General features: G+C 38.3%; 1 protein-coding gene across 1 annotated transcript in view; it reads left to right on the top strand.

Moving 5' to 3' along the window:
- eftud2 (elongation factor Tu GTP binding domain containing 2) overlaps nucleotides 1–14000 on the top strand; it is a 52430-nt gene that overhangs the window by 19732 nt on the left and 18698 nt on the right. Inside the window, exons 7-16 of the mRNA XM_078529565.1 lie at nucleotides 656–691; nucleotides 778–868; nucleotides 1708–1790; nucleotides 2454–2620; nucleotides 6009–6133; nucleotides 8931–8994; nucleotides 10407–10497; nucleotides 11454–11589; nucleotides 12423–12550; nucleotides 12888–13081. Of these exons, the coding sequence (XP_078385691.1) occupies nucleotides 656–691; nucleotides 778–868; nucleotides 1708–1790; nucleotides 2454–2620; nucleotides 6009–6133; nucleotides 8931–8994; nucleotides 10407–10497; nucleotides 11454–11589; nucleotides 12423–12550; nucleotides 12888–13081 (1115 nt within the window). The remainder of the gene's footprint in view (nucleotides 1–655; nucleotides 692–777; nucleotides 869–1707; nucleotides 1791–2453; nucleotides 2621–6008; nucleotides 6134–8930; nucleotides 8995–10406; nucleotides 10498–11453; nucleotides 11590–12422; nucleotides 12551–12887; nucleotides 13082–14000) is intronic.

The raw sequence follows: 14000 nt of genomic DNA, 5'->3' as shown, positions 1-14000 counted from the left end.
AAAAATTCAGAAGAGAATTTTGAGCATTAATGCAGTGATATCTTAATATGTTGAAGATTATCTATCTTGATGTATCAAAGTTCTCAATTTGTCTCAATCTCAGATTATTCACCAAGGAAAGATGAAACATAAAGCCAGATGTTTCCTTTGTTGCTAGACATGTCAAATTCAAACTGTCCATCGCAACGGCGTAGATAGAAATAATGCCTACCCAGAGAACTTTCACCGATTGTTGAATGTGCTGATTGAGATAATAGTGGGAGGACAGCTGATCAATGCTGTAGGATAATGTAAGGTGCAGCCACGTCATATATTCTGGGAGAGAGAATTTAAGCATAGTAAAAATATGTCATTAACAGCTTAAGAGAGCAGAAGGTCTATTGAAGAGTTAGGAGAATGGACTAGGGATAGATGCATTGAAATCTTAATATATTGGTTGGCAATTGTGAAAATATTTTCACTCCCCTGAACTTTGATAATTTGAGGCTCCGATGTAACTTTTGTTTTTTGTACAACCAAACTGCTGCGTCACCAGGGTATTACTTAGAAGAACATAAGAAATAAGAGCAGGAGTAGGCCATTTGGCCCTCCCAGCCTGCTCCGCCATTCAATAAGATCATGAGCAATCTTTAAGTTGTACTTTGTTTGTTTACAGCTTCGCTACACTGACATACTCTTTACAGAGCAGGAGGTAAGCATAAAAATGGTGCTTTTTATTTGAATTTATTGGAGCTTTTTTAAATTCTCTAGGATAATTTCTGTAATTATTTTTTCCAGAGAGGAGTAGGTATAAAAAGTACACCAGTCACAATGGTCCTTCCAGATTCCAAGGGCAAATCCTATCTCTTCAACATCATAGATACTCCAGGTGCGTGCTATGAATTTATCTCAAGTATTTAGTAAATTGTTACACCACAAGCTATGTTGTTGCGCTCATGATGTGATGCGGGTAACAAATAGTTTTCATTAAATTATTTCCTTGATTCAGTGTGTAAATTCTTAGTAATGATTTTGATTTCATCCACGGCTTACAGAAAAACACGCAAAAGAATATGATAGCAACCATGTTGATATCGGGCACCTTAGTGAGATGGGTTCAAATGGTGAATGCCTTACTTGAAAATTAATAATGGAGAAGTTTCATATAAAGACATCCTGAATGGCTGCCAAGTGTGATTTCAGTCCAATTATTTATATTTCTTGTACCCATAGTTTAAACAGAAAACCCAGCAGGAAGGTAGTTAGATACAATTTATCCAATGAGCTATAAACAATTTCTGTATTATTTGTTCAAGCCTATCTGTTGGACAAATAATAGTATTAAATCCTTGAATTTCACAAATTAATTCAATTTAGTTTCATTTTTATACACCTGATTTTTCGCCATTTCATTGATATGTCCTCACCTTTGAGATGGAACTCGTCACCGCTTTGTGTTCTCTCCAATAGCTGTTTAATTAGAACTGGTGTAAGTAATTTACATGAAACAATTTACAATGATAATAGCTTTGAGAGTTACATTTTTATTTGATTTCAAGACTGCTTTCATGCTGCTAGAACTGTTATCAACCCATCTATAAAAACAGCAAATGCTAGAAATACCCAATAAGTCAGGTAGCATCTGTGGAGAAACAGTCAGAGTTAAAGTTTCAGGTCGATGATCTTTCATTGAAGACTTTAACATAAATTTTGTTTCCTTCTATTCAGGACATGTAAACTTCTCTGATGAGGTCACAGCCGGTTTCCGGATCTCTGATGGTATGGTACTGTTCATCGATGCAGCAGAGGGGGTAAGTAGGTTCAGATCTGTAGTAGACCAAAAAGAAAAATAATTCCTTCTAGGGTATATCTGCTCTAAGATGGTGTCCAGGTTCTGGGTATTGAAATGCATGAGTCAGATTCTACCTGTGGAATTTTAAAAGCATTGTTCAAATCTATCTCATATGGAGTGAAAATCATTCTTTTGGACATAAGCATTTGTGTAAAGTGAGTTTCTTGCAGATTTGGCCCAGTTTTAGTCAGCTTGAATAAGAGAAGTCCTAAATTTGGCAGCAAATTGACATTCCACTTATAGAAGATGTGAAAGGTACTATATAGAGACAGTTTTTTTAATGACATTAAATGGTTATCTGTTGCGAGGAATGGGAATTTTCAGCTTGTAGAGTAAAGGGAACTCTTGAGATTTAAAAGATCCATTGTAGAGGAACTATAAGGGTCATGTAGAGGAAAATTTCTTTTTCATCCGACCCATACAATGTATGGCCTAGGTGAATTGAACATGGATGGCTTCAGAAAATGGGAAAGCCAAACGCCACTTGATTGTAAAAAATTATTTGAGTTTATGTAGAAGAAACTTTTTAAAAGCTTTGTAACAAGGGTTTAGTTATTATATATCTCACCGTTTATTTAATGTTGTTTCAATGTATTATGTGGGTTTTTTTTGGAAACTCCAGGTAATGCTGAACACAGAGAGATTGATTAAACATGCGGTGCAGGAGAAGCTAGCTGTTACCGTTTGTATTAATAAAATAGACAGACTCATTCTGGAGCTAAAGCTGCCTCCAACTGATGCATATTACAAGCTACGTCACATTGTGGATGAAGTCAATGGATTGCTTAGGTATGCTGTCATTTCTCTTTTGAAAATACATTTCTTCAAATAATAAAATGATGATCTTTCTACATCACTGTGGGGAATATTTTTGTTATATATTCAAGGTTTTCGCAGGTTTAACCTAATCTACGTTTTTCCAGAGCATTTGGCCAGCTTTGATCCATTAGTGCATGTGTGAATTGAAAAAACAAGCTGAACTAATTAAACATAAATATAAAGGGTGTGTGCTATTAACTATTTCAAGAATGCCTAGAAACTTCCATAATGAGATTGCAACTCCAGATTATGCTATCTATATTTTTTTTAAATAAGTCAAATTGAAGAAACTTTTGTTTTGTCTTAATGACACAACATTTGCATATTTGAGCATGCATGAATTATTTTGATTTTTATAGAGTTTTGCTTCAGCACACATTATTTCATCAGTGGCAAGACAAGGTAATCAGCCATGGACATCTCCATAGACATTAGTAATACCCCTTGGCCATGCGAGATGGCAAGGTCTCGCAACTCCCATAGTCTCAATCACTGATAAAGCCACCTCTGATTACTTCCTTGTATCACTGTCCATCCACATCCACCCCTTCCCCCTCCAAATGCTGCTTCCCTCTGTTTCAACCCCTGGAAAAGAGTTCTCTCCCAATGTAATTACAACTGCATTTTCAAAATTCCAACTGTCTAGCCGTTGGCCCTCCATTCACCATGACATTTCTGCAGCTGCCAGTTTGCTCAATCACACCTTTAACTTCGCCTTCAATGCCCTCACACACCGATTATAAGCATCACTCTTTGTCCCTCCCTGACCATTTGCTCAATATGCACCTCATCTCTGCTGCCTTAAGTCTAAGGGATGCAGACAAACAGATTAGTTTAGTCATTCACCACTAGATCAGGCTGAATCACATAAAGTACCATTGGGTTATGCCCTTGTCTGTGAAAACTGCTCACTACCCCAGGATCATCCTGAAATGGAAAGGTAACTCCTGGCTCCTGTCTGTTCCACCTTTACTTCCAAAGCAAGTGTGAGGAGTTCATGGATTTCTTTCTCACAAATATTGATACCATCCGATCAGCTGCTGCTACTGTGTCCCTCCTTTCCACTGGTCTACATGGCCAAATGCCCTCTAAGGCTTCCTCTGCCCTATCCCTAAACTTGTATCTTTCTCTTTCTATCCTATCTTGCCACGTGCCCTCCCTGAACTCGTCTCGTCCTTCAAATCTGCCATCATCACTCCTCTCCTCCAAAAAAAATTGAAGAGAGAATGGGGAAACTGGGCCAGCATTCACTAGAGCTTTGAAGAATGAGAGGTGATCTCATTGAAACTTACGAAATACTTCAAGGGATAGACAGGGTAGATGCAGATAAGATTTTTCCCCTGATTGGGCAGTCTGAAACCAGGGGATTTCAAAATAAGGGGGAAGCCACTTAAGACCAAGATGGGGAGAAATTTTTTTACTCAGAGGGTTGTGAATCTTTGGAATTCTCTACCCCAGAGGGTTGTGAAAGCTCTGTCATTGAGTATGTTTAAAGTAGAGATTAGATCTCTAAATGCCAATGATGTAAAGTGATATGGGGATAGTGTGGGAAAAAGGCATTGAAGTGGATGATCAGCCATGATCATATTGAATGATGGAACAGACTCGATAGGCTGAATGGCCTACTCCTGCTCCTGTGTTCCTAAAGACTCTTGACCCTCTGTCAATGCAAACTCTGCCAATCTCCAATCTCCCTTTCTCTCCAAAATCTTTAAACATGTTGTCACTTCCCAAATTCATGCCATCTGCCATGGAACTCCACGTTGAGTCCCTCCAATAAGGTTTCTGTCCCAGCTGCAGTACCGAAACAGCACTTATGTCTCCCCGTGACACCTGATGTGACTGTGTCAAAGATAAACTATCCCTCTTCATCCCCTTGACATTAGTGGCATATTTGGCCTTGAGATCAGTTTCCAACTGCATATTCCACCATCACTAAAGGCTAGCTCTTTCCACCTCTGTGATATTGCCTGCCCCTGGCCTGCCTCATCTGTTGCTGAAACCTTTTCATCCATGTCTTTGTTATCTCTAGACTTGACTATTCTAATACACATCTGGTCAGCCTCCCACATTCTGACCTCTTGAAGTTGAGGTCATCCAAATCTCTACTGCCCATGTCCAAATTCGCACCAAGTCCTGTTCACCCATTACTTCAGTGCTCACTGACCTACATTGGCTTCCAGTTAAGCAGCGCCTCAATTTTAAAATTTTCATCCTTGTCTTCAGACCCCTCTATGGCCTTTCTCTGAAATCCTTTTCAGCCTCAGAACTCTTTGAGATATCTGGCCTGTTGAGTATTCTGATTTCCAACACCTTCAGCTGCCTGGAATTCTCTCCCTAAACCCTTATATCTCTTTCTTCCGTTAAGGCAATCACCGAAACCTACATCTTGAACCAAGCTTTTAGTCATCTGCCCTGATATCTCCTTATGGGCTCAGTGTAATACATGTTTTATAATGCCCTAAGAAGCACCTTGGAACATTTTATTATTCTATGTTAAAGGTGCTATTTAAATGTAAATTGTTTTTGTTATCCAGAGAGGCTTGAGATTCTGTGGTGGCAAGACTGCTGCTGAAATATTTTGCCACCTTCAAGGTGAGCATTTCAATTGGCATCTTTGGCAAGAACTAATGCGATGTCCTCCTCTGCCTTTTCGCCACTTCAGCTTTAACTGGATTTCTTGTACATTTGACTGCCAAGAAGGATTGAATTTCCAAAGCACACTGTTTTCAAATTTTTAAGTAAATTGTTATTTTTCATTTGGTGGGGCATGACTTGGCATCTGCAGTTCGCTGCATGCTATGTTTCTGACCTTGGTTCTTTTGATTGCAGGGATCTTGACAAGAGGCAAAGCAATTATCCACATGAAGGAAGAAAATTAGAGGATGTGCACATTTGTGCCGCATCAATGCAAATCCTAGTAACTAGCTTAAGAGAAACACTTTGGGAGCCTGAATTAGGTTTTCTGAATTTTTTGAACAAGAAAATGGTACATGGTGCAGAAGGACCATTAGGATCAAAGAAATTATGACTTTGGGGAGGCCATTTGCCTGTTGCTGCTATGTAGGTGCTAGCTTTCCAACTGGAGCTACCAACTCTAATCTCATTTGTCTACTTTTATAGAATATTGAACAGAACAAGAAATCATACCAGATAAAAGCAAAATACTGTGGATGCTGGAAATCTGAAACAAAAACAAAAATAGCTGGAAAAACTCAGCAGGTCTGACAGCATCTGTGGAGAGGAAGACACCAGCTGAGTTTTTCCAGCTATTTTTGTTCTTGTTTAGGAAATCATACAAATCTTGTTTAAATATATTTCTCTCTCTCCCTCTCTCTCTCTCTCTCTCTCTTTGTAGCGTCTATTCAACAGATGAAAACCTGATTGTTTCCCCTCTGTTGGGTAATGTTTGCTTTGCCAGTTCGCAGTACAGTATTTGCTTCACCCTGGGATCCTTTGCCAAGATTTATGCTGATACATATGGTGAGAATTCTTTATAATTAAAGAAGACAGAAAAACACTTGGTGCTTTTAACCTACTTCCTTTGTAATGCTGATCTATACATGGTTGTCTGCTTTGTTCATTTAGCAAAAACTGGAAGAACTGGCAGACATTAAGTGTACCTATGTGAAATGCAAGGAACGTAGATGAACAATTTGGCATTCATAAAGTTATTTGAAGCTAGCTCACGTGCAATCACAAGACCAGTGCAATGCGGATGATCTTCAGAAGTGATCTAGAATACGAAAGCATGGAAAAATTTCTGCAGTTATACGTAGCATTGACCAGAACTTGCCTGGAAAATTGTGTCCTATTTTGGAAATATTACCGTAAAAAAATATATATACTGACCTTGGAAGGCATCCGGCAACAGTTCACCAGGGTTAATATCTGAGATGAAGAGCTTTACCTATGATGATAGGTTAGGTAATATATTCTCCAGAGATGAGGAGGTTAAGAATTGTTTTGCTGAAGTATTTAAAATAATAACGATTTGCGAAAAAGAAAATGACTCTTCTCTCTGGTAGGAAGATTTGGAACAAGGGAACATCATTTTAGAATTAAGATTAAATTTAGACTTAGAATATTATGGAATGCAAAGAGGCCATAGGTGCAGATTCAGTTGAGTATTTAAAAGGGAGGGAGATATTGAGGAATTGGATGCAATAAGGGATATGGAGATAAGACTTGAATACTAAGAGTCTTAATTTTTAAAAGTTTTGGATGTCATTGTACAGAGTTAAAAATATAAGAAACTCCAGGCTATTCACTGCACCTTCCACTCCAACCAAAGCACATGTATGATTGTAGAGATAGAGTACTTCGCACAGTTCTGGTCCATAGCAAAAAAAAAAGGATACAGAAGCACTGGCAAGTATGTAAAAAAGATTTACAATGATGATACCAGAACTAAGAGGTTATACCTGTCAGGAAAGATTGAACAGACTAGGGTTTTTTTCTCTAGAAATGAGAAGGCTGAGTGGTAATCTTTTCGAGATCTGTATAAAAGGATATGATTGGGTAGGTATAGAAAAGGTGGTTCTAGTTGTTAGGGAGACCAAAACTTGGGCTGGAAATGTAAGATGGTCACTAAGATATGCAAAAGGGAAATTCAGGGGAAATTTCCTTACCCCGAGAGTGTGGAACTCAATACCATAAAGAATGGTTGAGACAAATAGTATAGATGCATTTAAGGGAAAGCTAAATAAACTCATGAGGAAGGAATGGAAGGCTATGCTGATAGGATTAATTGAAGAGGGATTGAAAGAGGCTCATGAGGAACATAAAAAACTCATGAATCAGTTGGGACAAATGGTCCATTTCTGTGCTGTATAATTATATGGACTATCTTCATTTATCTGTTAATCTACTTTAGTTACTTCCCCTACCTCCCCTGACAAAAGAATAATCAAGAATTAGTATTGATAATGCTATCGCCCTCAATTCTACAATTTTTACAGTTATTGAATCTACTGCTCTTTAGAGGTGCCAGCTGATCCACAATTGAGTACCTTCTCTGGGAGTCTGTATACTAGGAGATAGAAATATGGCCTCCTAAAATCAGAGAATTTAAATCACTTCTCTGCCTGGATATTATATGGTACACAGCTGTTAAATATACGCTCCACTGACGTGAGCATTCTATTCAGGAGATTTGCCAGATGAATATTGCTCTTTCTTGTGGTTGGTTTTGGTGCCTCTGGCCAAGCAAATTAGCTTCCCCCATATCCTCTTGATTGAGGAAATGTTTAAAAGCAAAAATTAGATATTCTGCATTTAAGATTTTGTATGTGGCACTATAATATTATGGATTTCCTTTGATCGGTCAAATCACAGAGCTGTCACCTGTAGCCTTTCAAATGAATCATGCCCCAGAACAACAAACCCCAAAGAACCAGGAGAGTCACAAGACCTGGAACCTGGCACAATCTCTGTAGTGCCTTTGCTAACTAGTTTAACTACAAAAACAATTGATCACATTCTGTGAGGAAAATAAAATTGCATGTGACTGGCACAAGAATTCCTCACCCACTGTATTTGATAGTCCTAAAAATAAAATTTGCAGCATGAACACTTCATTGAGAAAAGACTGTCTCTACCCATAACACCTTTCAATTGCTCTAATAACTTTACTATACACCCTGATGCATTGTACCAAGCTATTTAACATCCTGATATCAGCTGCACTTCCCCCTGTTCATTTATGACCTGTTTAAGATGTGGCTTTGCAGTGCATGTAAGAAAGTGAATGTGCATAGTGACCAACATCATTGTTCCACCTTTTGTTGGGTTGTCTTTTCTACCATGCATCATCAAATACCATCACCACCTGAACACACACACACATACACTTCCAAGTTCCTCTACAGCTTTGCTGTTTCCTCTTCAACCTCAAGGCTGGGGCTCCCTAATTTCCTGGAATTGACAGTACTCCCCCACTCTTTTGTTCTCAACCCTACTAAACTGCAATAGGCTCATTTCTTCCCCACCAACTGCCAGGAGGCATCCAACGAGAAAGTTAAAGCTTGTGAGGTGCATACAAGGGCTGTATGTAACACAGAGTAATTGTAGAAAGAAAGTGTTGACGACATACAAAGATGAAAAGACACAGGTGGGGTTAAAACAAAAGATGTGGTGTGCATGAATTGGAGACTGCAAAAGTACTTCATTAATTGCGAGCAATTGAGAATTGCTGCAGTTACTGCTTTGGCTATTGCCCAGAATATACAATGTCATTTTCGAAACGTTCCATAAGTTTTTTTTAAATATTTCTTTACAGGGGACATTAACTATATGGAATTTGCAAAGCGTCTATGGGGTGACATTTACTTTAACCCAAAAACGTAAGTTTGAACTCACTCAAGTTGGCTCTTGTGATCCTACTATTAAATGTATGCTGATATATTTTTAAAGAAATATGTGCTCAAAAAAAGTGAGGGATGTTAGTGCTGAGGGACAGACCTTTTACCGTTCTTGGAACTGGGATCAGTTATAAGACCGAGTAAAGTACTTTCTTCTCTGCTTCAACAACATGCCTCAGCCTCAAACTCAGAAAAGCAAACTCTTCATACTCAGGATATGGTACTGCTTGCAAATACAGCATTTTTTTGGCCATTCCTAGCTTCCCTTGAGAAGGCTTGGTGAACTTTCTTGAATCCCTGCAGTCCATGTGGTGCAGGTACTCTCACAATGCTATTAGTAAAAGTTCCAGGATTTTGACCCAGAGACAATGAATGAACGGTGATATATGTTCTAGTTGGGATGTGTGCAACTTAAAGCTTCCTGAATACCTACTGCCCTTGTTCATCTAGGTGGAAGAGATCATGGGTTCAGGAGGTGTTGCCAAAGGAGCCTTGATGAGTTGCTGCATTGCATCTTGTAGTTAGTACACACTGCAAACACAACATGATGATGGAAAGAGTGGATGTTTAAAGTGCTGCATGGGGGGCCGATTAAGCAGATTGCTTTATCCTATAGAGTGTTTTGTTTCTTACATGTTGATATAGTTGCACCTATACAGGCATGCGTTAATCTCTAATTAACTTCAGGATTTATCGTAGGTATAATTTACAGCCTAAAAGAAAGGCACTGAGAAACTTAAAGCATCTTACCACCTTCTTACAAAATAATGTACTGTGCGCTGCATAGCATAGCACTTGTGTGCACTATCCGATCTTCCATAATCAATAGCAAGGAGACATTTCAGTGAACCATCAGTGATGGGAAATGACCTGTTGGTAAGCAGTCTAAAGATGCATTTGTATTCCATCGACAGCCTTAATCTGAAGCAGTTTTACTTCGCAGCTATATTATATGTTTGGTGTAAATGCAGACTGAATCTAGAGTCAGAGCTCAACCTGACACCACGTTGGAATCTCAGTGACTTCTGTCCAGTGTTGGGTTGGGCTCTGACACCAGAATTAAGTTTGACATCAGTAGAGTTACAAATGGCTCCTCATCAGTGCCAAACTTGTAATATAAATGCACACTAGGAGATTCACCCTTGGGTCCATTGGGACACCTTCCAGTGACTAGCTGAGTGGCACTGACCTAAGAATTGGCCCTTGCTAACCCTCTTGGTGCAAAAGATGAAAGGCAAGAGTGTGTAAACAGACTTTTGAAATGCATATTTTAAAAGTGCTTAACAAATGAATTGGCTTGTTGAATATTCTTTTGTACTTAATTTCTTGTTAAAAATGTACATTTTCAAAATTGATTTCCAGCTAATGCACACAAAAATATATTCTTCTTTCAGACGGAAGTTTACGAAGAAGGCGCCAACCAGTAACTCTCAGAGAAGTTTTGTAGAGTTCATCCTGGAGCCTGTCTATAAGATTCTTTCTCAGGTATACATATATATATTATATATAGCAAAACTGTATTATTGTCACACTACATAATAGAAACAATAGGCGGTTGACTATAGTTAAATGGTGATAATTTAGCCCAGGGCAAAATACTTACAGATTGTTAGAAGCCTGAAACAAAACTAAAGGTGAACTCCTGTGATCTATTCACAGCCCATTTATTCTAGCTTACCTAAACACTATTATCCTCCCAAAAAAAGCTTTTGGAGTCATGTTTAGAATTGTTTCACTGAATCTTTGATGATGAAGATAAATATGAATGCTTGAACTCTGTGGATCCCCTTGTATAGCCAAAACATGGAAAATTATGCTGTTTAGCTGGAACTGGAGATCCCAAGATAGTTGTCCATATAAATGCTTCATATTGTTTGTAGTGTCAGCAAGCTTTTTGCAGGGCTAGGCACTTACCAATTTTAGCATTCAGATAGAGGAAATATGAATGGACACTTCCGGCTTTCCTGGTGCTTTTGTTTACTGTTGGCATCTGGCTTGTATTGTCAAATAGCTTGTCACTGAGAACAACCTGAAATAGCCTGCAGGTATTCGAAAATGTAGCCTGACTTCAACCTTTCCAGGATATGAGAAAATTAACTTTGAAGTACACATTCTGAATCCTCTCTGGGACCCATTACCTGTGAATATTGTAAACGTTGTTCATGGTCTGTTCCCTGCAACAGAGAAGGAACAATAATAGATACTGAGTGTTGAGAGCAGGTCAAGTGTAGTTGGAAGGTGGGGAAGTAATGGGACAAAGATGGTTAGGCAGGAAATTGCTTCATGGGGTTGGTGGGACTGAAAATGGAAGCAAGAATACCACCTCTGTGGAAGTAAGTGAAGAAAAAAAGTATTTTGAGTTTTCTTAAAGTTATAGAGAAGGTATGTAGATTTTAGTCCTGCTGGGAAATGTCATAAAGCTGTTCATTTGTAATGCGCAGGTTGTTGGTGATGTAGACACTACTCTGCCACGCACATTGGATGAGCTTGGTATTCATTTAACAAAGGAGGAATTAAAGCTCAACATCAGGCCCTTGCTGCGACTCGTCTGCAAGAAATTCTTTGGGGACTTCACAGGTAATTTAATGGTCAGCTATTTAAGATTGAGCATATAGTACCTGTTGCGCATTTCTTGTTACATCTGTGCTTGATTTGCAATTAAAATTGCATGAGCACTATATTTACAAAGGAGTGGAAAATCGGGAGAGGAGAACCTGCATAAAGTACATGAAACCAGTAATTATACTTTGAAAAAGAATGGCCTCCTCCTCATAAACCTATTGTAGGAAATATTACATTTATGATGTGTAAATGGAAAAGATTATTGCAAGTACTGTATTTTGTACACTGTGAATTCCCACAATTCATGGAAGAGAAAGCAGGTGGTACCTTAAAGGGACATGATAGGGTAAATAGCTGCATTTTAACGTGAAGAAAACCCCAGACTACCCATAAACTACACCACAGGAAATGAGCTCGAAAGACATAAATTATTGATTAGTTACTATATTCCCAACATTTCCAAATGTGGACATTTTGGCAATTAATCTTTACGAACTTATTAGCTGCTATGGTTTAGATGTAATTCTATTATTGGCTAGCCATAAAGGTTTGGCCGTCAAGTCACAACTGTAACTTGTGTACTGTGCTGCAACATATTGTGGCAGTAGTGTGAGAATGTACAAATGATTTACTGAATTACATTTATCCATATCTTCCATTTATTAGAATCTGATTGGTAAAATAAAATAAACAAAAGCTATTCTGCAAATGAGAATCTATCATTCTGTTGAGTGGATTTATAGCATCCTATTTCGTGTGAAAATAGTATTGTTGTAGTTTTGGAAGAGACTTTGTACAAGGTTTCCTGTTACTTATGATCCTCAATAACCAATGTAACTTTTCTGCAGGCTTGGTAGATATGTGTGTGCAACATATCCCATCCCCACAGTCTGGTGCAAGGAATAAAATCGAACATACATATACAGGTAGCCTGGATTTGGATCTTGGTGAAACTATGCTAGAATGTGATCCTGATGTAAGTAAAGTGGTTTATTTTTGATTTCCTTCTGAAAGCTTTTACTTGGTGATGAATCCTAATTTTTTTCGGTCCATCTAACCTGATAATTCTACAGCCAATAGCCTAATCCCATGCTGAACACCAGAAAATGCCTGGGACAACCAAGACTTTCCCTGCTATGTAGTATTTATTGCCTGCTTATTTGACAGATTAGGAATTGAAGTATTTTATTGGTGGTGTTTCATCTGCCTCTGTCCTCTTTTTAAAAAAAACTGTTACAAGACTTGTTTTCTTGGCAGATATTTCATATTGTTCACATTTCTCTAATTCTGTTATACATTTTGTGATTGCACAGGGCCCTTTGATGTGTCACACAACTAAGATGTACAGTACAGAGGATGGTGTACAGTTCCATGCATTTGGCCGGGTGTTGAGTGGAACCATTCATGCCGGGCAGCCAGTGAAAGTACTTGGAGAGAACTACACACTGGAGGATGAGGAAGATTCACAAATCTGCACAGTGGGCAGGCTGTGGATTTCAGTTGCAAGGTACTTATTAGGAATGCTTCTACCCATAAGTTTGGATAGGAATTTGAGACGAATGGATATTGATCTCATTACAGTTGCAGCAAGAACAGATCAATGATTCATTAAACATTTTCCCTCCCCTTCAAAATAGACGGATGGTTGACTATAGGAATCTGTAGAAATTTTAAAATTTTTTAGGATTAGTCAGTGCTGTTGAAATTTATTTTCCTTGTTCTCCTTAATAAAAGGAAGTAAAGTTAAATTAGTTAACTTTTTGTTGTTTTGATGATTTATTTATCTGTGCTTTACCTATTTCTCACAGTTCCCATTCCCTGATACAGTGGATGGATTGCAGAATGGCTTCCATATAGAAAGCTGTTGGATATTTGAGAGGCCAGGGTGATTCACACAGCCATGTCACACCAATCTGTGAATGCAGACAAAGCAATCGCTGCCATAGATTTAAGTTGTAATTTACGTTGATTTGGGTTTCTCTTCTTGAACGTTTTATAAGTTATTCTTTTCTTGCCCTTCTTGTCCATTCTCCAAACAATACAACATTCCCTAACTAAGAAAATGGTCACCATGACCAGACCTTTGCTAATTCCATTCTGATCCAATTATTGGGAATTGACTGACTGACATAACTTTACTCAACAACAACAGCTTGTATTTATTTATATAGTATACTTAGCATAATAAAACATCCCAAGGCACTTCACAAGTGCTTTATAAAGCAGAATTTGACATTGAACCACATAAGGGGATATTAAAGCCAAAAGCTGGGTCAAAGAGATAGGATTTAAGGAACATCTTAAAGGAGAAAAAGAGAATTACTGTAGTGAGACGGACAAGGCTAAGAATGGAATTCCAGAGATTTAGGGCACACACAGCTGAAGGCATGACCACCAATGGTGGAGCAATTAAAATTAGGGATACT

The sequence above is a fragment of the Cetorhinus maximus genome, chromosome 25 (assembly GCF_964194155.1).
Source record: "Cetorhinus maximus chromosome 25, sCetMax3.hap1.1, whole genome shotgun sequence".
Classification (NCBI taxonomy): domain Eukaryota; kingdom Metazoa; phylum Chordata; class Chondrichthyes; order Lamniformes; family Cetorhinidae; genus Cetorhinus; species Cetorhinus maximus.
This window is presented reverse-complemented; position numbering and strand designations above follow the sequence as displayed.